Here is a 26,390-nt window from a genome sequence, read left to right on the forward strand (position 1 = left end):
AGGCTTCTCTTCCAGAAGCTGCTGCCACCTTCCAGTGACAATCCATTGACAAGTTGCCAGGATCAGAGGGGTCCAGCCCAGATCCCTTCCAGACATCTCCTTCGGCCATAGTAATGCCGCTGCACATAGCCTGCACTGGCATCTTCATTTTGAGCCCCATGCACAGTATGCCACCCTGGCCACCAGTCTGACTTGGCCTCTCAGTGGGAGAAGCAGCCATATGGGAAGAAAGGAGGATGACAGCAAAGTGAACAAACGTTCTGCCAGACTCACCAGCCACTGGATGTTGTGTTGTGCCATTAGATCGGTGAACGGTGACCTGGCCTACAAAGTTCACTTCAGTCTCTCTGAGCTGCAACCTACAACCATCTATACACTTTTTGCATGTGGCTTTTCTATACATCTGCATAGGTTTCCATATTTGTCTCTGATGATCCTGTGCCTGAACAGTCCTCTCTCCAAGAGAAAACCTGTTTGTCATGGCTGTAAATGTCAAATGCTTTGACTTTTCCTTGGGAGAGGAAGGCTTCCTAGCTGCTGTTGAAGTGCCTCTATAAGAATCTTCTATAGAAACCCCTATCTATATTCCCCTGAGTGTACCGCCTTAAAGAATATAGTCCAGCCTTCCCACACAGCGTTTGTGCAGTGCCCAGGGTTCCTCACCACCAGAGTGCGTGTAATAGGGAGGCTACTTTATTCCAGGACTCCTCTTGCTTCTTAGGGTATGTCTTCACTACCTGCCATATCGGCAGGTAGCAATCGATTTCTCAGAGTTCGATATATTGTGTCTCATCTAGACGCAATATATCGAACTCCGAACGTGCTCCCGTTGACTCCGGCACTCCACCACCGCGAACAGCAGTGGCGGAGTCGACGGGGGAGCCACGGATGTCAATCCCGCGCCGTGAGGACGGGTAAGTAATTCGAACTAAGGTACTTCGACTTCAGCTACGCTATTCGCGTAGCTGAAGTTGCGTACCTTAGATCGAACCCCCCAGTGTAGACCAGGCCTTAGTGTGCATTTTGGGGAGGAGACTGTTTCTGGGATGCGAGTGCCTCTAATTGGTGTTGCCGTAACAGCGCAGGCAGAAGTTGTCAAAGGAAATTATAGATGGTTTGCTTGGTTGCCTGGCTGGAGACCATAAACATTTTAGTAAAAGCTGAAATGAATAAACATTGTATAAACCTCCTAGAGTGAGCATGGCATGGAAGCCTATGTTTCGAATTGCATTTCCCTTCATAGCAGGATTTTAAAATATATATATATATATTTGTGCATGAATTTTGCAGCAGACTTCTCTGAGTTTCTATTGACTGTGGTGGTCATACTGCTTGCCCCTCTATTTCTTTAAAATGCACAACCCCCCAACCCCCAATACCTATGGCAGTGCACTTCAGTCCTGACAGCAACACCACTGTTAATCTGGTCCTGGGCTCAACATGTTGCTCTGCTAACATGCACAGAGTCTTTCCTGCAACATCCCTTAGTGTTCAGTCCTTCAGTTCTGCCAGTGCCTCTCAGTCCTGACCTGCTGTTCTTATCCTGATAAGAGACTGGCGGTGGTACCACTCTCTGGGGTGACTTACGCTTCTCAACAAGATTGGAGTGGGGCAGCAACTCATAACCTAGGCCATTAAGGTAAACGTGACCATAAGGGTTTCTGCACTTCCATACAAAACCAAAACGAGGGGAAAAGGCTACTGCCCCTCTTGGCGTGGAGCAGCGGCTTCAGTTTTAGTTCTTACAGCTGTTTGTTCCGGGGCTTGCCTATCTTTAGTGATCATGCAGCTTCTGCAGTCCTGGCTTGAAAGCTCTTTGAAAATATATGGGGATGGGGTAAGAGAGCGTGCTTTCCTCACCTCTTTGGTAAATGTGTGATGAAAGAATGGGGTGTGTTGGGGAAGAGGGAGCTACTCTTTGATCCTTGTGCCCTACAAATGATTCATATTGTTAGAGGGATGGGAGGAGGAATGGGGATTACCACTTTTGGGGGGGGGGGGTAAAGCGCACCGCGAGGGTGAGTAATTACATACTGGTTCACTTAGAGAGCTGATTTTGGCCTAGGAAATTTGTTCCTGCTTTCCTTTTATTATTCACTTTTTATCTTCCCCCTAACTCCACATCCCCAGTGGAGATTTCTAGCCTCCCCTTAAAAAGGCAGTAAGGAATTTTCTTGCACTAGGGAGAAAGATTCTAGCTCTTACGAGAGCTCCTCTGTGATAACAGAAGGTTTCGTGGCTGTTTTATCTCTCTGTGATGTGCCTGACCTCCTTGCCTTAATTTCTTCTCATGACAACTCTGCAGTTGTGTTCCAGGGGTAATTCCCCTTGCCGCAGACTCCCAAGCCTGAGCACATCTGGCCTTGGAACACATTCCTTCCACATGGTGCATGGTAGCGCTGTTATTAATAGCGTGACCATATCTCCCAAAGGGAAAACGGGACACTGCGTGGGGCTAGTCCCAACTCTCCCCTGCCCTGCGCAGGGCTAGCCCAAGCCACTCTTCCAAGCCCTCCCTTCCCCACCGCATGGGGCTGGCATAAGCTGCTTGCCCGAGTCCTGCCTCTCCTACCCCGCCCCCTACGGGAGCTGGCACTGCCGCCCACCCCCTACGCAGTCCTCCACACCCCACTTTGCTCTTGCCAACTGAGGAAACAGGACAAATGCCCACTTTTGCCAAAAAATGGGCATGACCAGGACAGGGCTTAAAAAAGGGACTGTGCCAGCCAAGATGGCATGTATGGTCACCCTAGTTATTAGGCAGCTACTGTCCATTATCCATCCCATACTTTACTGCAGTGGTCCCCCTTTTTTGTCTGCCCCCTTTCCCCGGGAGCCACAGTCGGGCGCTGCAGCTGGGGCGGGCGGGGGCCAGAGTAGAGGTGATGGCAGAGTGGGGCTGGGTGGCTCTCCCTTCCTGTCTCCTGTAGGGGCTGGCCTGCGCCCTGCCATGCCCCCCCCCAGCCCCAAACATTCCTCCGTGCCCCAGGTGGGGCATGTCCCCCAGTTTGGTGACCACTGCATTTGTGGGTTTTAAGTTGCCCTCTTGGCCTGGATCTGGTTAAAATGCAGTATGGCAGGGGTATCAACTAACTAAGCAGTTGTGGCCTATTGAATAACAAATATTTAGCAGAGATGGGCACTCATTCTTCCTGGCTGCTAATCATCATTCTTTGGTTATATGGCATATGAGCCCAAAGCCCTCAGGGGAAGGAGTTCTTGGAAAGGGGAGAATTTGACAAATAAAAGCATAGTGGAACTGGCACTCTTCTAACCTCATGTTTCAAAGGGAATCAGCTGATTGCCCCTAGGGACCAGGAGGGAATTACTTCTCTTCCCCTCTGCCACAACATCCAGCATTGCACAATTGACGGTGTATTATCTCTCTTACCTTACAATGCATCAGGTGAGAGCCACTCCTAGAAGAAACTGTCTCCCATCCCATCCAGTCCAGGAATTCCTGACTCTTTAGTCCTATACATTGATAGTTCTCAAACCCAATCTCTATCAAAAGTGCAAACTGCTTAGTAACATGCCTCTTGTGCCTGCCCTGACACCAGAGACCAGGAAGTCTCTTGTCAGCATTTTCATCTCTGGTGAAAGATGGTTCTGCTTTAAGTGTATCTGTCCAACAAAACTGTCCTTGAACTAAAGGAGAAAAACTAGTCTCTGAACTGCAAAAAACTTTATATAAGCTGCTGTAGTTCTTAAAAGTAATCGGAGGTGCTTCTTCATTCAAGGGATTGTAAGATTCCTTCACTGTTATATATAGAGATTATAGATATATATATCTAACAAACACACACACACACCCCTCTACCCCGATATAACACGAATTCGGATACAATGTGGTAAAGCAGTGCTCCGGGGAGGCGGAGCTGCGCACTCCGGCGGATCAAAGCAAATTCGATATAACACGGTAAGATTTTTTGGCTCCTGAGGACAGCGTTATAGCGGGGTAGAAGGGTGTGTGTGTGTGTGTGTGTGTGTGTGTGTGTGTGTGTGTGTGGTTACAGCTGTTGCTTCTCCTCAAGGGTGACATATTTACAGACTGTGGTTGCTACAGCTTTGATGAGATCAGCTGGTTGATGTTGGTAACTTGATGTTGGTAACTTGCCAAGCTCCGATCACACTGCCAGAATACAATTTGGGGGGACTGGGAAAGGCAAGATGTGAAAGCACTGTGTGTGCAAGAAACAACCAATTTGAGAAATGCTGGTCTCCCCCTTGAAATCTGTAGAGTATAGGTTAAAAGCACACAAGACCAGATTGCACAGGGGGAGACCAGATTTCACGGTCTGTGACGTGTTTTTCATGGCCATTAATTTGATAAGGCCCTAAATATAAATACCCCAGGGGGAATTCTGCACTACTCCAAGAGCCATTTAAAGATGATCAGGATGTCCCATTCAAGGCTCCCCCAGCAAGCAAAAGGAATCCTCACTGGAAGCCACTAGAGAAGCCTACATAGATTCATGTCTTCAGTGGCGCAAATCAATGAACTTTAAAAAGCCCACAGACACCAGCAGAACTATTCATCTTCAGTTTTTCACTAATGGGGTTGGGGGTTATAGGAGGAGCAAAAAGTTAAGGACAGTCAAAAGAGGGATCTGGGAGGCAGGCAAAAGGGGTCGCCACATGAAAGGAAGGGAAGGATTCAAAAGAGTGGGAGTGAAAGGGGCACAGTAGTAAAAGCTAATCAGAGAAACAGGAAAGGGTTAAACAACAAAACAGGAAAAAGCAGACTTAGTTTACATTCTAATATGAACAGAATTTTAAACAGTACATGCCAAGCCACCTCCCAATCACTCTATTTACATTACATCCAGCCTTGCAAAAAAGTCTACCCTCCCAACTCATGCCAGGACAAGATACTGGGGAGGAAGGAAACTTTTACCGTCACCAAACTAAAGGGCAGGTGAGTCATTTTTGTACCTGAAATGATGAATTTTCATAAAATTTTGCAAGGCTAGTTCCATTCCTTCCCCCTTTGTCTCTTGAGACAAAACTTGCTAGGGCAGGGACCTGTCTCTGGAGATATCTAGAACTCCATGTATACTTTGGGCACTATATAAACAAAGACAATGGCTTTCTGGGCTGCCCTTGTTTCAAGGGAAGTTTTGCCTGGGCTTGTGCCAACAAGTTTGAGAGTCTCTTTGCTCTGTCTGGCTAGTGGCTGCTCAGAGGAAGAGACCTTGAAGAAAAAGATTCCTCTCTGCAGGAGTCAACTTATTCCCAAACATAGCATCCAGAATCTTTCTACAGTCACTGAAGACAGGAGGGGACTCGAGGAAAGATTTGATGGGAGAGGACCTGTGAGAAATACAAGGCAAGGGAGAGAAATGTGGGGAAGGGAGGAGAACAAGAAATTGGGTGAAAGACTGAACAGAACGAAGAGCGAAAAACAAGAGGAAAACTTTAAGGTTAGAAATCTGGGGTTAAATTTTTGTGCTCTCACATTGTGAGTCAGCAAGGACTATCCAAAAAGAGAGAGGAAAGGGAGCATCCACTAAGCCTGTAGGGAAGGGAGTTAGTCTATATTCCACCTGAGCCTTGGGTGTGAAACATATGCTTCCATCAGCACACTCCCTCCCTGCTTTTCCCCAAAAAAATCCCACCCCTGCTTTTGATAGGTTATATCTTTTTTGTGTATGTTCATGTAGCACCTCAAGTACTTGAATGGAGAAGCACATTATGTGGACAAGTTCTCTCCTTAGGGGAATGTCACCTTTTGCTAGGTTTCCCCCTCCCTGTTACTGCCCCTTCTCCCCAGTTCTTCCTTCCAACTTCCAATATATACATCTATATCTATACATCTCAGAGCTGGAAGGGACCCCAAAAGGTCATCGAGTCCAGCCCCCTGCCTTCACTAGCAGGATCAAGTACTGATTTTGCCCCAGATCCCTAGGTGGCCCCCTCAAGGATTGAACTCACAACCCTGGGTTTAGCAGGCCAATGCTTGTGAGGTCCTCTCCCCCCATGTTATTTCTGCAGCATATCCAACCCAGATGCTGAAGGCCGATTGCCTACAAGGCAACCGACTACAACAGTACTAAACACCTAGATTCGCTTTTTTATTTACATGAGAAAAGTCAGTGATGTGGGGGTACAGCGACTTTCCTTAAATGATGCTGCTGTTATACACTCTGGATTAGCACAGTCTCCCACAGCCCCTGGCACGAGACTGATTTGACACATTAGAACAGCTTCATATAGGCCAGCGATGCAGAGCAGGATGAGATCAATCATAATGGCTCCACATGAACTACAGATTAAAGCGCCACACTGCTGTATATGAGCTATTCCTGTATAGGGGTGTGGGAAGGACAGGGCTACACCATATATACAGAGAAGCACCTTTGCATTGAATTAGTCTGGGGTGCATAACACTAGGGAGCAGGAATTAAGATCAGTTTCACAGCTGGAATTAGAAAACAAGAAAAATCAGAGTACAAGAGCCTCCCCCACCCCACCTTCACGCCACCTCTAGCCCACACCCCATCCACACACTATCTAACCCTTTAAAGAGTGTATTTTACAATAGAAGGCAAAATATCAACCCTGACAATAATACAAATACTTCACACTTACACGGCACCTCTCATTCAAGAATCCCAAAGCACCCGTAATCATTAAGTCCGTAAGGCACTATCCCTATTTTAAGGAAATGGAAACAGGTGAAGTGACTTGCCTAAGGTCAAGCAGAGCAAGGAGTAAAACCCAGGAGTCCACACACACACCTACCTCTAACCACTGGACAGCCTTTCAGGCACACAGGTTACACTAGGGTTGCCCAGCCTTCCAGGACAGTCCTGGAGTCTCCAGGAATTAAAGATTTTTTTTTTTTTTTACATTAAAGATTATGTCATCTGATGAAACCTGCAGGAATACGTCCAACCAAAATTGGCAACCCTATGTTCTCAGATGTTGTCTGCAGACCGTTGGCAGCCAGTGGGCGAGCTGGCAGGTTGCATGGTGCTGGCTGCTCCTATAGGTGTCCAAGCTGCAAAGAGCTTTGGCACCTGTAAGAGGTGACAAGGAGCCAGCCTCCACTAGGGACTGATGCTGCACAAGAGAAAAGGAGACAAATCTCCAGAGGAACAGTCGGACAGGGCAGGCTAACCAGGAGGTGAAAAAGAAGCAGATGGCAGAGAAGTGTAAAGGGGAGAAGGGTGAGAGACAGGAACATAAAGGGCAGGAGAGGAGGATGAAGTAATGAGAAAGCAGAAAAAGAACACACTATTTCTTCTGAAAGAAACACTTACTGTATCAAGGAGAGCTAAATATACTCAGATACTTACCTAATAAATATTTTTCCTGCTAAGCAATTGCCATAGTTACTATAAGAATGGTGCATAATTGTAAATGGAATCATAACTAGGAGAGGAGATGCCCCATGGATTTATAGGGATGGGGGGAGGGAGAAGATGGCAAGGAAACCGATACGGTCCATGAGATATTTTATTAAAATGCAGTCCACAATGCAAATATGGGAGAAAAATTGCAGCAGACACGTAGCTAGGCGCTTCAGAGAGAGCAACACACTGAAGTGTTAACGGCTTAGTTCTCAGAAGTGCCTGAAAAATGCAGTTGGCCACTCACCCGGGGCAAGGGCCACCAGCTTCTGCAGTACCTATGCTTTTACTTATTTTTTTTAAAAACTAAGTCTCTAAACCTTGTCGGTGCAAAATAAGAGCTTTCCAAACGTGAGCAATACATAACTGATGCAGGGATGTCTGCCTGAGTCTGCAGTGACAGCTCCAGTGCCACTGCCCTCCACCATTAGGGGAAAGACAGAACACAGCTGTCACCACCATTGAAGAGGCAGAAGAAGACTGGCAGCTGCTGCTGCTGCTGAGAGTAGGGTGTTGCAGATGGCTGCCACTCCCACCCCTTGAGCAGGGGGTCAATGAGAAGGGGGTGCCAACACTTGAGGAAGGCTCTTCACATATGGGGTTTGTCTCCCCCAACCCTACAACACTACCCCATTACCCCAGCAGAGGGCTGTATGCCTCTGAGGGGGTGGGGTGATGGGGTGGGACAGAGATTCTTGTCTCTGGTCATCAGACTGGCTGGGGACTCCTGCTGCTCCCCGTTTTGGGCCAAGCTAGGATCCCACATTAGAAGGTGGCACAACTTCAGCCTCCGCAGAGGATCCTGCTTATTGGGGACCAGTGTAGATTGACTTATTGAGGGGATGTAGTTTCCAGACATTAATTGGTTAGGGGCCTAGCACTGGTCGAGTGCTTGGGTAGCATATGTATGCTGGAAGACAGCACTAAGTACAGGCTTACCGTCTTCTGCGGGCTGAATTGTATTGGGACCAAGCGAGGGGGCACCAGGCATGGATGTGGGGGTTGGAAGAGAAGGAACATTTTTGGTTTGGCGTATAGCCCTACTCCTTGGGCTAGCAGGTACCGGGTAACTTTTCCAAGTCCTTTTCCTCAATTAACATTAGTGCTTGGTTAAAGCAGTACGGTTTTCCAAAGCAGGACATTTCCTGCAACGGAACAAGCTATCGACTCTTGCAGACTGAAGTGTACTAGCTTTTATCCAGGGTCCAGATTTACGTTCTGTAGGGCCTTGAGCATTGGAGGGACGAGGAAGAGTCAGACCAGTTTCCTCCCCAGTCTGGTGATGCTACTGCATAGAAAGATCAAGACTTGTCCCAAGAACAAACTGTTCTCACAATACTACTGTGGTGCCAGATCAGTGCCTTTCCTTGCGAGTGGGACGAATCCTTCCTTCATCCAGGGTTAGTGTCACCTCCAAATTTAAAAGGGATCTCTTGAGTCCCCTTTCTAGAAGTTCAACTTCCAGAAACCCTAAAAATGACCAGTCCTGTCTAGTAGCACTGAGAAAGGGGGCTACCATGGAAGTGTCATTTTTACTTTTGCACATACACATATACACACACAGAAAGGGGCAGGGAAGGATCGTGATAATCCCTTCTGACCTTAAAGTCTATGAGAGTATCAGGGGCATCAGATTTTAAGTGAAAAATACAATAAGTTCCACACTTCTGTCACCAAGTTAAACTGAAACCTGCAGTGGAGAGATGACTGCACAACACCATCTCCAACCAGCTCAGTCTCCCCAACAGCCTGCTTTTCAAGTGGCACTAGGAGATCAGAAATAAGAAGGGGGGGGGGGACCACCCCCACCCTACGTCATTAGAATGAAGCCTGCCACACACAACAGCTCCAGTCTTGCTCCACATATCTGTCCTGCAAGTCTCTTTGTAACATATGTGCCGCCTTTAGTGATAAAGAGTTCACTTCTCTACTCTGACTGGAGTCTATTCTGCCCTGCATTTCAGAAGTTTCAACTCATACCCGATTGCAGAATCTCTATTGTTGGTGATATGAGAGACTGGAAAAGTATTGTGTGATTTTTCAAACCCCAAATAGAATTGAAAGCTCACTAGTTAGGTTTTTTTGTTTTTTTGGAGGGAGGGGGTGGGGAGGGAATCACTTGGCTGGAGTACATTGCTCTGGAATGATTGAGAGAATAGATATGAACTGTAGGAATTCATTTCTCTCATACCCAGCGTCTATTTCACGACCTTAAACACAAGCCTTTACCAGCAGACCTAGGTCTTTTAATGAGCCAACACCTAGTTGCTGAAAGTTCTTGAAACCCCACCTTTTACCCTCCCACCACTCTTCCCCCTTTTTGTTTAACCACCCAGCTTCTTTTATTTAGCATTCTATAACCTATCCAACACACCTCAGCAAGACTCCCCTACACCCTCCGCTGCCCTCCACTCTCCCACCAAGACAGTGGTGCACCTGGAAACATCACAGAAACACGAGCCACAGATTAGAATTGAAAAAAACCCCAAGAAGGTATAGACAATGGGTTCGAAAAGGGGAATTCCAAAAAACAGAACAGCCTCTGTTAAAGCGACTGAAGCTAAGATTACCAAACACTGATCAGTTCTTAAGTCATTTCATTGCCTCTAGGCAAGGAAGAGGAATCACAGTGACTTTTCCAATGTGCCGCAGTGCCAAGGCGCAATGTGGTAACTCATGTTGGCAAAGGGCTTTTATCATCATTTGGCTGAAACAGTATTTTCAATTTCTTTTGGATTATTACTGAAGTTATATTTTCATAACTAGAAAGGCAAAAATTCCTTTTATGTCATCGTGTTGTTCCAATTAAACCTTCTAATGACAAAAACTTGCTCACATCCATCATTCTGAAACATGGTCTCTGTGTATTGATGGAAATGGATAGGACAGAGAAACAAGGTGGGTGAGGTAATATCTTTTATTGGACCAACTTCTGTTGGAGAGAGAGAGAGAGAGAGAGAGAGTTTTCAAGCTATACAGAGCTTGTCTTCAGGTTTGGGAAAGGTACTAAGTGTCACAGCTAAATACAAGATCAAACAGATAGCACATATTCTAACTGAAGTGACCATTCAAGGTAAAGTGACCTAGTAACACACTTATAGGACTAAAACAGGTGTTAGTGGGGTACAGTGTTGTAATAATAAAGACACTGGATTTATGGCTTAAGACCATGATTTTTAGTGTCTAGCAAAGTTATGAATTTAAGCTCCCTGGCTCCTCTTTTCAAAGTGTTGTGCAGGTTTCCTCTAAGGATAAGGACTGATAGGTCAGATACAGAGTGATAGCTTTGTGAAAAAAGAGTGTTCACCCACAGGCGACAGAGTATTGTTGCCTTTTATCATTTTCCTGTTTGAGCTCATTTGAGAGTGTAGCAATTGTCTGGTTTCACCCACATAGTTGTTGTTGGGGCATGTAGTGCACTGGATGAGGCACACCACATGTTGTGATGAGTATTTGTAGGACCCATGGATCTTGAAAGGTGTGTTGTAGGGGGTGTAGATCATTGTAGCAGTGGAAATATGTCTGCAGGTTCCGCATCTGTTGTTCTGGCGGGGCCTGGTGCCCCTTTGAGTTGGGGTGTCTTGGTCTGTGAGGAGTTTGCTTCCAATGATGAAGCGCTTGGAGAGGTTGGGGGGTTGTTTGAAGGCTAGAAGAAGGGATTCAGGAAAGATTTTTAAGGATGAGGTCCCGATCAAATATGGGTTGTAGCTATTTGATGATACCCCATACAGGTTCCACTGTGGGGTGGCAGGTGACAACTATGGGTGTGCAGTTGGAGGGGGCGGAGAATTATTTTTGTATTGAAGCATGTTCTCTCAGGGTATTTGGGTGGCCTGTTCCATGATGTGGTCTACCTCTCTGATGGGGTGTCCTTGTTTGTGAGAGCAGATTTGAGTACGTGTTATAGTATATAACCTGGACTTTCTCCTTGGAGCATTTTCTGTGGTATGGTTGCCTGTCTGCAGATAACCGATTTCTTGGTGTGTTGGGGGTTACTGAATCTATGCAGGTAGGTGGGTGATGCATGGGTTTTTTGTATATAGCTGTCTATCGGGTTCCATTGCTGAAGCTAACTGTGATGTCCAGGAAGTTGATGCTACTGTGGGAAGCATTCCAGAGGGAGTTTAATGGATGGGTGGTTATTGAAATTGTAGTGGAAACCCATGAAAGTTTAGGTTGCTTGTCCAGAGGATGAAAATATCAATGTATCTCAGGTACACCACTGGTTTGGGGTGCATTTGTCCAGAATATTTTCTTCAAGGTGGTTCACGAAGAGGTTGATATATTGGGGAGGCATGCTAGTACCCATGGCTATTACCATAGTTTGGACCACATGTTTGTTGTTGAATGTAAAATTGTTATGGGTGAGGATGAAATGGACAAGTTTGGCCATGTGTTTAGCATGGATATCTGAGAGTTGTCCATTGTCTTATAGATATTTGAGGCAGGCAGCTATGCCATCATTATGAGGCATACTGGTATATAGGGAAGTGACATTCATGGTGGTGGCAAAGCTGGTGTTCAGCTGGAAGTTGTTAATGTTGCAGAGTTTGTGGAGGAAGTCGGTTCTGTCCTTGAAGAAGCTGGCCCTTTGTGGGGTGAGTGGTTTGTGAATGGTATCTCTCCACTGCTGCTAGGACTGCTAACCCAGTCACTGAAATCTAACCACCAGATATTGACCAAACCAGCGGACAAAAAGGGCACCACTGTAGTCATCAACCTTGATGACTACATTAATGAGGCCAACCGACAACTCTCCACCACCACCTACTATGAGGAACTCAAAGAACACTCCATACCACAGTTAACCCAGGAATTTATGGATATCATCAAATCCTTCCCCTAACAACTGCAAGAGAAACTCCACAAACTCATTCCCCATGAACTCACCCCAGAGACCTTCACATCTTCCCAAGATACACAAAAGAACCCAGGAATGCCCATCGTATCTGGCCATGGCACTCTTACTGAAGGAATACTGGGATTCAGAAACCATCCTCAACCATTCACTGCAGCTGCAAAATGAATTTTAGATTCTATGAATCAAACACTTAACATCTCCAAACATTTAACCAGAGACCTATGCCTCAAGAGCATTGTATGGAGAAAGAGAGAGAGATGTAGGGCTTGGCTACACTTACAAGTTGCAGCGCTGGTGGAGGCTTTCCAGCGCTGCAACAACACCCCGTCCACACTTGCAGGGCACAACCAGCGCTGCAACTCCCTGGTTGCAGCGCTGGCTGAAAACCCATCCCTGCAGGGGTATAAGGAGTGCAGCGCTGGTGATCCAGCGCTGCTCAGCAGGTGTGGACACTCACCAGCGCTTTACCTGTCCTCCAGGGAATAAGGAGCTATCCCAGAATTCCTGTTCAGTTTGCACTCTACTGCTCTTGCCTCAGGTGACCCGCCCTTTAAATGCCCCGGGAAATTTAAAAATCTCCTTCCTGTTTGCTGCAGCCAGGTGTGGAGTGCAATCAGTTAATCAGTTACAGGTTACAGGTAACCATGCCTCCACGCGGCAGACGAGCCCCAGCATGGAGCACTGGTGAAGTGCAGAAACCTCATCAGTGTTTGGGGTGAGGCATCTGTTCAGGCACAGCTGCGCTCCGGCCGTAGGAATTACGATATCTTTGAGCAGATATCAAGGGCCATGCTGGATCGGGGCCATGATCGGGACGCACTACAATGCAGGGTGAAAGTTAAAGAGCTGCGGAGTGCCTATTACAAAGCCCGAGAGGGGAATCGACGATCCGGAGCTGCCCCCACGACCTGCCGTTTTTACAGGGAGATGGATGAGATACTTGGGGGTGACCCCACTGCCAATCCCAGGATAACGATGGACACTTCTGAGCAGGCTGGGGGACAGGAGGAGGAGGAGGCGGCGGGGGGGGAGAGGAAACCGCGAGTGAAGCTCCTGGGATGGGGGAAGAAACCGCAGATTCCCTGGAGGCATGCAGCCAGGAGCTCTTCTCAAGCCAGGAGGAAAGTACCCAATCGCAGCAGCCAGCGGTTGCAGAAGGACAAGCAGAGGAGCGGTTTACCGGTAAGCGGCTTTTATTTTCTGGGTGAAATGTTTCTGGAGAGGAAGGGGGGTTATGGATGCATGCATGCCAGCGTCTAGATGTGGAATAGCCCGTTGATGTGGTCTATCACGTCGCAGTAATCTGCTTCAGTTATCTCAGCAAAAGCTTCATCCAGAGCGTGGGCAATATGCCTGCGCAGGTTTATAGGCAGAGCCACTGTGTCCCTTGTCCCAGTGACGGTGACGCGTCCGCGCCACTCTTCTGCCAGTGGGGGGGGGACCATTTCTGAACACAGGCACGCCGCATAGGGTCCCGGGTGGAATCCACATTGCTCTAAAAGAGCCCCCCGCTGTTCCCTAGTGACTCGCAGTAGGGAAACATCTTCCAGGATTAAGTCCTGTGAAAAATGTTGGGAGACTCTTTAGTGAAGAGATAGGGAGATAAGATCACCCCTGCATCTGCATCTTCACTCAACCCCTCTAGCACTCCAGATTACCCGAAGCAACCAGCTCCCCTCTATCACTCAAGCCCCTCTTCTCCCTATATAAGTAAACACTCCTCACTCACCATTTCGTGGCTTCTGTTGTGTTTTCCTTTTGGGATAAAGAATTCAAGTGAGAACTTGCAAGTGAGAACTCCCTCAGTGTAACAATTCATGTCTGGAGATAGTGGATACAATGCTGCCCGTGTTAAATGTTGTCATTTCTGGGTTTCTACAGTGACCTTGACTACTGGACTGCCCAGATGTTCAACATCACAGAGGCTTCAAAATTTGAGAAAAAATCCCCGAAAGAGCAAAGAGGACATGCTGAAAACTGTTCTTCATCACTCTGCTACAGAGAGAAAAGAATTGAAGGAGTGGCGAGAGAAAGAAAGCAGGACCCGCAAGAGAAATGCAGTGGCCAAGAGGAAAAGCACGGAGCGGCTGCTAAGCATCCTGGAGCGCCAAGCGGAGTCTATAGAGTCACTCGTTTCCATGCAAGCAGAGCACTACCGTGCTACTCCCCCACCCGCCCCGTCCTTTGTGCCTTGTGCCCCAATGTCAGCTCAAACCACCTTTCCCCAGCATCCAGGTTCTTACCACCACCAGCTGCCTCCAACACCTGTACATTCCCCAACCAGCCCTGATACCTACCACCACCCTTACCCTCTGCATTCAACCCCCATCACCATGCAGTATATGAACCCTGAAGTGCAGGATTCATTAAACAGCAATCCAGACAGGACATATGCAAACTTGTGACTGTACAGTTCACCAACCCACACCCCTGCCCTCTTGTGTTAATGAAATGTTGTGTGTCTGTCTGTCTGTCAAGGAAGTTTTTTTCTTTTCAATAAAACAATTCTTGGCTTTGAAAACAGTCTTTATTATAGCAGATAGTGAAAGATACCTTAGCCCAGTAAAGAAAGAGGCACTGCAAATCGTATTATTATTATGGATAATAGAATAACAGTGTAAGCAGTGCAATTCACTCCCATGCAAGGCAGCAAACATTACTGTTGACTTTCAGCCTCAAATTCTTCCCTCAAGGCATCCCTAATCCTTGTAGCCCTGTGCTGGGCCTCTCTATTAGCCCTGCTCTCTGGCTGTGCATATTCAGCCTCCAGGACTTGAACCTCGGTGGTCCATGCCTCACTGAATGTTTCACCCTTCCCTTCACAAATATTATGGAGGGTACAGCAAGCGCTTATAACCGCGGGGATGCTGCTTTCCCCCAAGTCTAGCTTCCCATACAAACATCTCCAGCAGGCTTTTAAACGCCCAAAAGCACACTCCACAGTCATTTTGCACCGGCTCAGCCTGTAGTTGAACCGGTCCTTGCTCCTGTCAAGCTTCCCTGTATAGGGTTTCATGAGCCAAGGCAGTAACGGGTACGCGGGGTCTCCAAGGATCACAGTGGGCATTTCGACATCCCCTACTGTGATCTTCCTGTCTGGGAAAAAAGTCCCTGCCTGCATCTTCCTGAACAGGCCACTGTTCCGAAAGATGCGTGCATCATGCACCTTTCCAGGCCAGCCTGTGTAAATGTCAATGAAACGCCCGCGGTGATCCACAAGCGCCTGGAGAACCATAGAGAAATACCCCTTACGATTAACGTACTCTGATGCCAGGTGGGGCAGAATAGGAATATGCGTTCCATCTATCGCCCCTCCACAGTTAGGGAAACCCATTTGTGCAAAGCCATCCACAATGTCCTGCACGCTCCCCAGAGTCACGGTCTTTCTTAGCAGGATGCGATTAATTGCCTTGCAAACTTGCATCAAAACGATTCCCACGGTCGACTTTCCCACACCAAACTGGTTCCCGACCGACCGGTAGCTGTCTGGATTTGCCATCTTCCAGATTGCAATAGCCACCCGCTTTTCCACCGTCAGGGCAGCTCTCAATCTTGTGTCCTTGCGCCGCAGAGTGGGGGCGAGCTCAGCACACAGTCCCATGAAAGTGGCTTTTCTCATACGAAAGTTCTGCAGCCACTGCTCGTCATCCCAGACTTCCATGACGATGTGATCCCACCACTCAGTGCTTGTTTCCCGAGCCCAAAGCGGCGTTCAACGGTGCTGAGCATTTCCGTGAATGCCACAAGCACTGTAGTGTCACACGCGGCAGGCAAATCCATATTGATATCATCGTCGGACTCCTCACTGTCACTTTGGAGCTGAAGGAATAGCTCGACTGCCAAACGTGTTGTGCTGGTGACACTCATCAGCAGAGTCCTCAGCAGATCGGGCTCCATTTGCCACAGAAATCGCGATTCACACAGAGAGTAACAGAAAGACACTCACAATGGCGCCAAACGCTGCCGGAAAGAGTGAATGCTGGGATGTGAAGCGATGCACCACGGGGCGCTGGCAAACAGGAAGCGGAATGACCCGCACACTTCCTTCCCCTTCTCACAATACTCAGCGCCAAAATGGGACGAGGTGCTCTGTGGGATAGCTGCCCACAATGCACCTCTCAATACAGCGCTGGAAAGTGCTGCAAGTGTGGCCACACTGCAGCGCTGGTAGCTGTCAGTGTGGCCACACTCCAGCGCTGGCCCTTACACAGCTGCATGACCAGCGCTGTAACTCCCAGCGCTGCAAATTGTAAGTGTAGCCAAGCCAAGAGAGAATGCCAATGTCAAAACAAACGTAACAGGTTTGTGCTAACAAAGGCATATTCAGCATTTTAAAAGCCAGGGGCAGTCATATGTATTGCAATTCATTCCAGACAATGACTCGAGGGCCTAAATGCCCTTGATGCAAACAGGCAAGTCAATCACATCAAAACAGTTGTGTCTGGAACGCTTTCCCCTTCCTCCCTGACAGCTTTCTGTATCAAGAAGTTATTGAGAAGGAGTTTGCAGATTAGAAATTACTTATCCAGCTAACGTCACTCATTCAGGGTATACCATGGTTCGTGTCATATCAATGCATCCAAGAGAGTTACACTTCATTAGCTTACTACTAACTTTTGTCATCTTTCTCCAGGGCAACTATTTATACAGATTCTGTGATTTATTCTGTACAAGCAGGAGAGGAGGGCCAGGAAAATTCTCCCTCTTCCCCCATCCAAACATTCAGTAACTTTCCAGACATGGAATGAATTCTCTCCCTCCCAGAACACACAAGCTCTATATTCCCCACACATCCCTTGCATTATTATTTATTCAACCTTAAAATTTATATAAATACATCTGTCAAAAGTGATCTAGGTACATGAACAATTTACAATAAAATGTGATTTAATAAAGAAAGCTAACCTGACACAATGTCAACTAAATGTCCAACCTGCAAAAACCAAAGCCCTCTGCATTAAAAGCTTAGCAAATAAGTAGGCTATGCAACATGCTTTTAAGTTCAACAAATTTCACAAAGACAAAGGGAGAAGGAGATTAGATTTCATAGTAGAAGTCCTTTTACCCAAAATGCATGCAAGAAGTGGTCAATTCAGGTACCTCAACTACCAAGGTATAACACAATGAGAGAGGCAGCTTCCAAGAGAAATAAGGACTCAGATCATAAAAAGCACAAGGACTTCATCTGCCCTTGGAAACAAACTGGCAGCCGGTGCTGTTCACAGGGACTAGTATAATATGTTCACTGAGGGCAGGTCTACACTTAAATCTCTGCAGCTGTGCTGCTGTAGCACTTCCTGAAGACATGACTACGCTGACGGGAGAGCTTCTGTTGGCGCAGTTAATTCCACCTCCATGAGAGGCGGTAGCTATGTTAAAGGGAGAAGCCCTCTCATCAACATAGCGCTGTCTACACTGCGGGTTAGGCTGGTCTAACTACATCCTTCAGGGTGTGGATTTTTTCACACCACCGAGCAATGTAGTTATACCTGTAACCCCTTTGCAGTTTAAAAAGCATGGCCCCTTTAAATCTTTTTCCTAAGGGGCAAGGGAGAGCAGTAAGAGAAAGGAGGGAAACTCCAGGGTGTGGCTCTGGAGCTCCAGGGAGAAGGGCTGCAGCAAGCAGGCCCTCGCAAAGTGAAGCAGCAGATAACCTGCCAGAAGCCTGGGAAGGACTGGATGGCCGACTGGGGACACCCCAGGACAGGAGCAGCACTGTGCCAGGGAGGAATCGCCCGAGAAGGACAGGCCCTTGATGCAAACTGGACCCAGTATCACGGCTGCCCAGAGCTGCATGGGGCTGTAAGTACTGGGATTTGTGACTCTGCATTGGGAACAAAGAGGGAGGCTGCTAGCTAGTTAAGGGGGAGATGGTTGCTCTGTGGGGCTTTGCAGAGAGCAGCAGAAGAGGGCACCGGAGGGGTTTGTTGGAAAAAGTTTACTGGCGCTAAAAACAACCAGGAGCACCCAAGACTCACTGACAAATTGAAACTTTGCTCAGGACTCCTGAACTCTGTGTGCAGACACATTGCTCGGTATCTGCCCTTTCAAACTGTGCTACCACTGGGCCTGCGGGGCCTTGGCTTGGATGCAGCCCTGTTTTACTGCTCCCCCTATATTTCCCCTTGTTGTTTTTCTCCTCTCATCCCTCTGTAAATAAATGTCCCTTTCTTAGATCTATTGTACTTTTCCTGTGGGTGTTCACTCTGGGGGGTTTAAAACAAATGTCCCTGGGGTAAAAGAAATTTTTCCTGTTGCATTCCTGCGTGTGCCTTCTCTTGGCCAGAGCTGTCTGCAGAGCGGACTCCATCTTGGCCATAAGGGTGCTAAAGTTACATACCCATGTAAGTTCGTAGTGTAGACCTGGCCTCTGAAAAGTGCCAAATAGGTAGCCACAGCCTTTATTAGCTGAACCCTAAGCAGTATAAACCAATGCAGAGTGCACTGCAGTAATCCAGTCTGGAGGTGACAGAGGCACAAGTGACGGTGGCAAAATCAATATCTAAGAGCAGTCACAGTTTTGTGGCCACTCACAAATGCAAAGAGCAAACTCAGACTCATCTGCTTCTGGATGTCTAGTTAGCAACAGTGACTGTCAAAATTCTTAGACTGCAAGCTTTGATACCAAGAAGTGGATGAACACCACTTATGTCCTGTCTAGATTTACTTTCAGCCACCTAGCTCTCTCCCAAGCCCCACTCCCAATCAAGCAATCCCAGCTAGCCAGCTCAGTTGAAACAGAAGAGTGCAGTGTCAAGAGCATACTGGTGCTATGCAAACCCAACAGGCTAAAGGAGTGACAGGAAAGAAGCCTGCTCTATAGAAGGGCCTTTGAGGCAGATGAGCAACCATCCATTATCATCCTGGGAGTCCTCTTGGCATTATCATTGTTCGTTATATTGCAGCATGCTATTTACAATGATCTGAAGCAGAGGTTCTCAAACTGTGGCCCGCGAGCTCCATTCAGGTGGTCCGTGGATAGATCACTCTAAGGTGCATGCCTGGGCAGCCACACACGAGAGAATGAAGGGCCACCCACCTAATGAGTGGAGCCGCGCAGGCATGGCTCCACTAATTAGGTGCCTGGACCCTGGCGAAGACGCACATGTGAGGTGGTGGCAGGGGGCAATTGGGTGAGAAGAGGGGGGTATTTGGGACATGCAGGGCTGCAGTGGCCGGAGAAAGAGGCAACTTTCCCCAGTTCCAGGGCTGTGGCTGCCAGGGAAAGACGACCCCCCTTCCCAGCCTCAGCTCTATGGCTGCTGCGGTGGGAGAAAGGCCCCCGCTCCTTCCCAGCCCCAGCTCGGGGACTGCCACGGCAGGGGAGACCCCCATCCTTCCCAGCAGGGGCAGCTCTAGGTATTTTGCCACCTCAAGCACGGCGGGCAGGTTGCCTTCGGCGGCTTGCCTGTGGGAGGTCCCCGGTCACGCGGATTTGGCAGCACGCCTGCGGGAGGTCCACCAAAGCCGCAGGACCAGCGGACCCTCCGCAGGCATGCCGCCAAAGGCAACCTGCCTGCCGCCCTCGTGGCGACCAGCAGAGTGCCCCCCCAGGCACGCGCTTGGCGTGCTGGTGCCGCCCCTGCTTCCCAGCCCCAGATCAGGAGCTCCCACAGCGGGGGAGAGAGGGCACGTCCATCACATTAGAAAGACTACTGATATTAAAATACGAGTGGTGTGCTTTTATTTGTAGAACAAAATATTATTTTTTTTCTATACAGCGCTTTTATTCAATTGAACAATAGTTAGCTAATGGTAAAAACAACATTTGGGAAGCTCATTAAGTAGTCTGAGACCCTCAGCAATTTTCAAGTAGTCCATGGGAAAAAAAAAAAAGTTTGAGAACCACTGATCTGAAGTTTCAGGACCTTTCTGTGGCTCCACTCCCCTCTAAGAATCAAAAACACCCCTTATTATGTATGAATGAAGAGAAGGAAGATGTGTATATATCCCTACATGCATCTGGATATGTACATATACATATCTAATGTTTACAGCTCTCTGTGCAATTTACAGCTTTTTGTGCTCACTCACAGGTGGCATTCTTGATACTGCAGAAAGTCAGATGTAAGTAGGAAAAAAATACCTATTCATAGACCAGTGAGAATGAGTTTTGTATTCTGTAGATCCCTATTGTATTATGTTTCCTATATATTACATTATAGACATAAATAGTATCAGATTTTGCATCCCTGGAAGAGCAGGTAAATCTCATAACTACATACAAGATTAGTACCTGGCTGGCAGAGGTATTAATAATCTTATTACTGCATGGGGATTATTTACAATACTTGCTCTGGTCCCCCATTTTATACTCAATGCGATGAAGTGCCACATGCTTAAAGCCTTGAAACTGAAATACTGCAGTAAAAGAAAAAAAGCAACAACTATCTCAGAGCGTGACACCCACATGCCAGCTGTGGGTTTTCAATCCCTTGTTCTGCGGAGTTATTCTGAATTTGTTAATATAAAATAGTAAATCAAATACAAACTAGTTAAGTTGTCTTCAGCTTTTATCGTAATCACCTCTCTTTTTAACATTCTAATGGGTTTACAAATAGTAGAGCAATATGAACTACACTCCTTTTTAAGTGAATCTATCACCATAGTATCAGCACTATATATTATAGCACTGAAAACAAAAAAATCACTCTGAATCCTTATTTGGAAAGCCAGTCAGAAGATTTAGGTTATAAAACAAGATAAGGCTTTTGACCCCCCCCCCACCCTCCTCTTTAGCAAGGCAAATCAAGTCTCTAGCTTTCAGAAACACTGCCCTAAAGAATTTTTGAGTAGCCTAGGGCTTTCAGACAGAGCAGAAGGCTTCAAGGCACTGTCAGATCAGGTGTTGTTAAAAAACACCAGTTCAGCAAATATCATGCAAACAGTTTAAAGAATCTGAGAACCTAAACTCTAGTGATGCATGCCAAAATGGGACTAGACAATTCCCCGCTCTAACTGTATGATATTTTTTTTAAAAGGAACATCTTACATGTATGCCTCTACTTGCACACAGAAAGATACCAAAATGCTTTACAAAACTAGACATGCACATAGAATTCTGATGCATACCATTGAAAAATAGCCCTTCTGAGATAGAAGGCAGCAGCTGTTTGATACCTTGGCAGCTTTTCTACACAACACTGATAGAAAATTAAGAACATTGGATCCAGTTTTAATTGGAGAAGTATAAAACATAATTCATGTTAACAGAAAGTAATTACCAAGCTGGAATTTGGCCAGGGCACCGAAGAGAACACCTAAACTATTATATATGAGAAGAGTTGTCAAGATCTGTGTTTTATATATGATCTGAAAGACAGCTCCTCTAGCAACACAATGCCCCCTACTGCTATCCTGGGGTATCAGTTTAGTATCAACTTCGAAGGAATAGACAGGCACCCATTCACTCCTTATTAGGAAAAGGTTATCCAGAACAATATTGTTCTTAAACCAAGCGGATTTAGTATTCAGGCATGTAAAGTTAATTCAATAAGCAGTTTCAATTCATCCATGTTGACATCAGAATACAATAGATTCAGTTTGTAAATTATACAGCGGAGTAATCCAGGACAACCTTGGTTTCTAAGCGTTTTTTCAGGGAGTGGGGAGGAGAAACAACCATTGTTTTTCAAAGTTTGAACCCTATCCAAAAAACAGTCCAAAGGTTCATCTCTCTCTCTTCCGGCAAAGGGAGAGAAACATGAAATCGGAGATGTAGAAGCACGGCTGTGCAAGTCAAGCACAACTGTTGTTTCGAAGCTATCCTGCACTTGCTTTGCCAGTTCTTTCGACTAGACACAAGAGATGCTGCTAGCTCTGCTTCTTTTCCTCAAATAGCTTAGAAATTAACTGAAAATCCTCACTTCCATAAGAGCAAAGGAAGCGTTCACCATTGCAAAGTATCTCCATTCACACATTTTTCTAGTGTGGAAACAGAGTCTGTGTTTTCGCAAAGATATCAGTTTACTCAAAATGCATTTTGGTAACCTTAGGTTAGATATATGGGCCATCACAAAGACACATGGGATGTTGCAACTAACTTGTATTCAGCCATTCTTGAAATTGTAAAGAGGTCTTGCATGCTACAGCATCTCTCTGCCAGAAAGATCCCAAAGCACTTTACAAGACTATGTACATTCATCCACTGAGCTGAGACAGTCACTTGTGGGATGGGACACAACAGCTGTTCAACTGTGCACAGCACTTCTACAGGACACTTTAAGGCAGGAATTGAAGAACACTGTACCCAATTGGAATGGAATGGAATGGAATTCAGGGAGACCGAGTATACTTACACAAGTTGAAGTTTAACCAGGAAGCCACCTCTACTCTTGTAAAAATAGAGATTACAAGAAATTAATAAGAACCATAGGTGAGGAGGACTTCGGTTTTATGTTTTTTTTTACATCCAGCAACACAGCCAAGGCATCCCTTCTGTACTTACTAGGAGAGGTAAATGCCACCTTACTGATTCACCAAAACTTAAGTTTCCATGGAGGTATCCCAGTCCAGTATTGACCAGGCTCATATCAGCTTGTGAAATCTGACAAGCAAAGTTCAGAGCCAGAAATGGTACAGCTGTAGGCACAACAAAGAAGGACCATTCATTGTTTCCCTTCTCATGCACAGTTTGCAAGTTCTGTATGGATTCCAGTACACAGGCATCAGGGAACAGCTTCCTGTTGTGTGTTTGTACAATGCCTAGCCCCATGGGGTCCTCACCCGACAAGGATTCCTAGGTGCTATGGTAATATGAGTAAATAATATAATGAATCTGTTCAATGTTGAAAAGGCCTTAGGAATTTTTCCTCCTTCCAATTCCAGCAATAGCAGTTGCTACTGCATTTCTTTTGGAAGAGCACAGGGTACTATCTGCCACTTGGAATCTCCCCGGAAACTGAATGGGTGTGATACAGTCATATTCCATATAAGATGCATTACTAGAAAGAGAAATGAATGGTGGGTCAAACTTTTAACAGACTATTGATATAGATAGGCAGCCACTTACCCAGCAGTAGAAGAGATGTCAGCTCTTGCAGAAGGCACCTCATCTTTGTAAGAGAGTGCAGATGAAGGGGCAGCTCTCCTTCCCTTCCTCCCTCACCTATTCTTTTATCTTCAGCTGTCAGACACCAATTGGCTTATATTTCCAGAAAAATATTTTGTTGGGAGTGGAAGTACAAAGTAGAGGGGAAGGGGGCGAGAAGGAGGAAGGGAGAAAAAAACAGAAGGGAAAAAAAGTGAGGGAAGGGCTTAGTGGGAGGCGTGAAAACGTCCTCAAATGCCAAATTATGTTACCAAATTGATACTATTGCCTTTCCAGATTCTGACACATACTGTGTCTCAATGTCTACTTTGATTTATTTTTTTTTCCAGGTCCAGTTTCAACAGTGGCTGCGTGTCCTTTCCTTTTAGATTAGTGCTCCAGGAAAGAGGAGGGAAAAGAGTAAGAGAAATCCTTTCATCTGCTCAGTCTGGTAATGCTAGATCTTCCTCCCAGCGAAAATGTGCCTCCCAGAACAGTTCCCAAGAGTCAGTTCCCGGCCCCGCAGCTGAAGATATAATGGGAGTTCAAAACCTCTGGCGCCCAAGCTTGGCTGCTACATGACAAGAGAGCGTCAGAGTCGGTGTCTCTGCTTCTCCAGCTGATTTCTTCCTTGGGAAGGGATGAGCGTGAGCTGTGCCCCGATCTCCTCCACCCGCCAGCGGGGCTGGGCTGGGCTCGGCTCTGCCTGACGGTGCGCTGCTTCTGACGGTGCAACCGGAGCCGGGATCCTACCCTCTGCAGCTGCTCCCGCTCCGCCTGGGCTCGGCTCCTCGCTCAGCTCCTCGCTGCTTTCTGCTCCCCCTGAGAGCAAAGTTAGCAAGGCGTGAGAGGCGGCCTCCTGCCCCCCTCGCCCCCCGGCCCAGCCCAGCCCGGCGCCCGCGGAGGGCAGCGCTCCGGCGAACCGAGCCCCGTGGCAGGGGAGCCCAGCCCGCTATTGTCTCACCCCGGCGGCTGTCCGGGTCTCCAGCGGGGCTAATGCAACGGGAGAAGGCGCCTCAGACGGGGCGCTCTGCGGGGTGGCCCCTGGCTAAGGGGGGGCGAGCAGCAGCAGCCAGCCCCTGCCCCGGAGCGGGCTGCAGCAGCGGGAGAGCCGGGCGGCCCGTCCCCCGCGGAGGAGGAGGAGGAGGGTCCAGGCGAGCGCTCCCCCTGCCCTGGCAGAGCCCGCAGCCGGCGCACGCCGCGCCCCGGGCACCGCCACACACAGCAGCCCGGCTCCAGCCGCGCACGGCGCCTCCCCGCCCCGGCTCTAGGTGTCCGGGCTCCCTCTGCACGTCGGTCCCAGGAGCCCCAGGTCCCCGCTCGCTCACCCGCCCTGGTCCCCGCGGGCGCTGCTCCGCCCCCGGGTAACCTACCTGCCCCGCGCCCTCCAGCCGGCACCGCCTGGCTGCCATTCTCCGCTCAAAAAGCTAGGGGGGGGCAGGCGCTTCCTCTGCGCCGGGAGACTCCGCCCTGCGCTCCGCCCTCTGCCCCCTGGGCCTCCCGCTCCCCGCCCTGCCCCGCCTATTCCCTCCGCTCCCTTCCTCACCTCTACCCCCGGCAAGCTGGCCTCAAGGCCCCGCCCGGGGACGCGCCTGCTCCCGCCGGCTCTCGGGGAAGCAGGAAGGGGTGCCCCCCCCCTCCAAGAGGGAGGCTGCAAAGGGCTAAACTGGACACAACAGCATCTGCTTTTTGAACCGGGAGCCAGCTAGGCTGACCGATGTCCCGATTTTATATGGACAGGCCTGATATTTGGAGCTTTTTCTTATCTAGACAGCTAGTTCCCCCTACCCCAGCTTCATTTTTCACACTTGCTGTTTGGTCACTTTAGAGCCGGCTCATATTACAGCCAGGCTGAGATACGCTGGTTCCAGCTCCTAAGGCTGTCGCTCAAGCTCTGTGGTCGGGAGAGCTAGCGAAGCTTCCCCCTCCTAAGGCTCCTTTAAATCGTTATTGCTTATTCGTTACTCATGCAAGCAGGGGCGCAGGAACAGTTTGTACAATGGGAGTGCTCAGAGCCATTGAACTAAACTGTAAACCCTGTATACGATGGAAATCACTTCAAGTCGGGGGCGGCAGCACCTGTGCATGCACGTGCTGGTTGTATGTACAATCAGGGCTGCCACTTTTTGTCTTTGTGGGACAAAGGCAGGCCTCTCCGTCCCCTGTGATGTTTATTGTTGTGGCACCATGGCCCTGTAACATATTGATGCCTGGCAATTTGGCGTCAAGACAGCTTGGGTGGGCAGTGATTTGGATACTTGTTATTAAGGCCAAATTGCCAGATGTGTGTCCTCCCACACTACACAGACTAGATGATCACGATGGTTCCTTCTGGTCTTAAAGCCTATGAATCTATAAAATTAGGGATCAAGAGTTTGATTGTATCAAGTTGTCTCCAATGGGGCAGGATTAACTTTTTGTGGGCCCCCATTGGGGAAATAGGGCATGTGATGGGGCGTGGTCTGCAGAGCAAGGGGCCAGTTGGGGGCAATGAGGTGCAGTGCAGCGAGAGTGGCCCCGCTCAGCCCAGCACAAGGGCACTGTTTACAAACCCACAACTGCTAGGCGCACACTTGGAAGTGGGGGCCCAGCATGCGGCCAGTATGTCCCTCGGCCCATGCCACTTCCAGCAGCTCCCATTGGCCTGGAACAGCGAACCGCAGCCACTGGGAGCTGCAATCAGCCAACCTGCGGACACGGCAGGTACATAAACCGGCCTGGCCCGCCAGGGGCTTTCCCTGCACAAGCGGCGGAACAAGTTTGAGAACCACTGTACTAGACCATGCTGCTACGCAACTTAAGATAGGTTTGGGAGTATTCTCATTATGTACAGGTACCATATTGATATACACCAGACAGGGCCGGCTCCATGTTTTTTGCCGCCCCAAGCAAAATAATTTCCCTACCCCCCCAGCCCCGCCCCAACTCAGCCCCTTCCCCACCCCATTCCAGTCCCTTCCCCAAATCCCTGGCCCCACCTCCTCCCCCAGGCACGCCGCATTTCCCCTCCTACCCCTTCCTCCCAGGCAAGCTTGGGTGGGAGGGAGTGGGAAGAAGTGGAGCGGCAGCATGCTCGGGGTAGGAGGCGGAGGTGAGCTGGGGGGGAGCGGTTCCTCTGCCCCCCCAGGGTTACTTCCTGCAGCCC

At 48.2% G+C, this 26,390-nt stretch overlaps 1 protein-coding gene across 2 annotated transcripts in view; it reads right to left on the reverse strand.

Moving 5' to 3' along the window:
* Positions 1 to 24,730, reverse strand: part of IGSF3 (immunoglobulin superfamily member 3) — a 150,561-nt gene extending 125,831 nt beyond the window's left edge. For both annotated transcript variants that reach the window (XM_039546063.1, XM_039546072.1), the window contains exons 1-2: positions 24,619 to 24,730; positions 23,228 to 24,067 (exon numbers count right to left, since the gene is read on the reverse strand). In XM_039546063.1, the coding sequence (XP_039401997.1) occupies positions 23,228 to 23,270 (43 nt within the window). In that variant the 5' untranslated portion in view covers positions 23,271 to 24,067; positions 24,619 to 24,730. The remainder of the gene's footprint in view (positions 1 to 23,227; positions 24,068 to 24,618) is intronic.
* Positions 24,731 to 26,390: the final 1,660 nt, after the last annotated feature.

Source organism: Mauremys reevesii, linkage group 1 (assembly GCF_016161935.1).
Source record: "Mauremys reevesii isolate NIE-2019 linkage group 1, ASM1616193v1, whole genome shotgun sequence".
In the NCBI taxonomy this organism is placed as follows: Eukaryota; Metazoa; Chordata; order Testudines; family Geoemydidae; genus Mauremys; species Mauremys reevesii.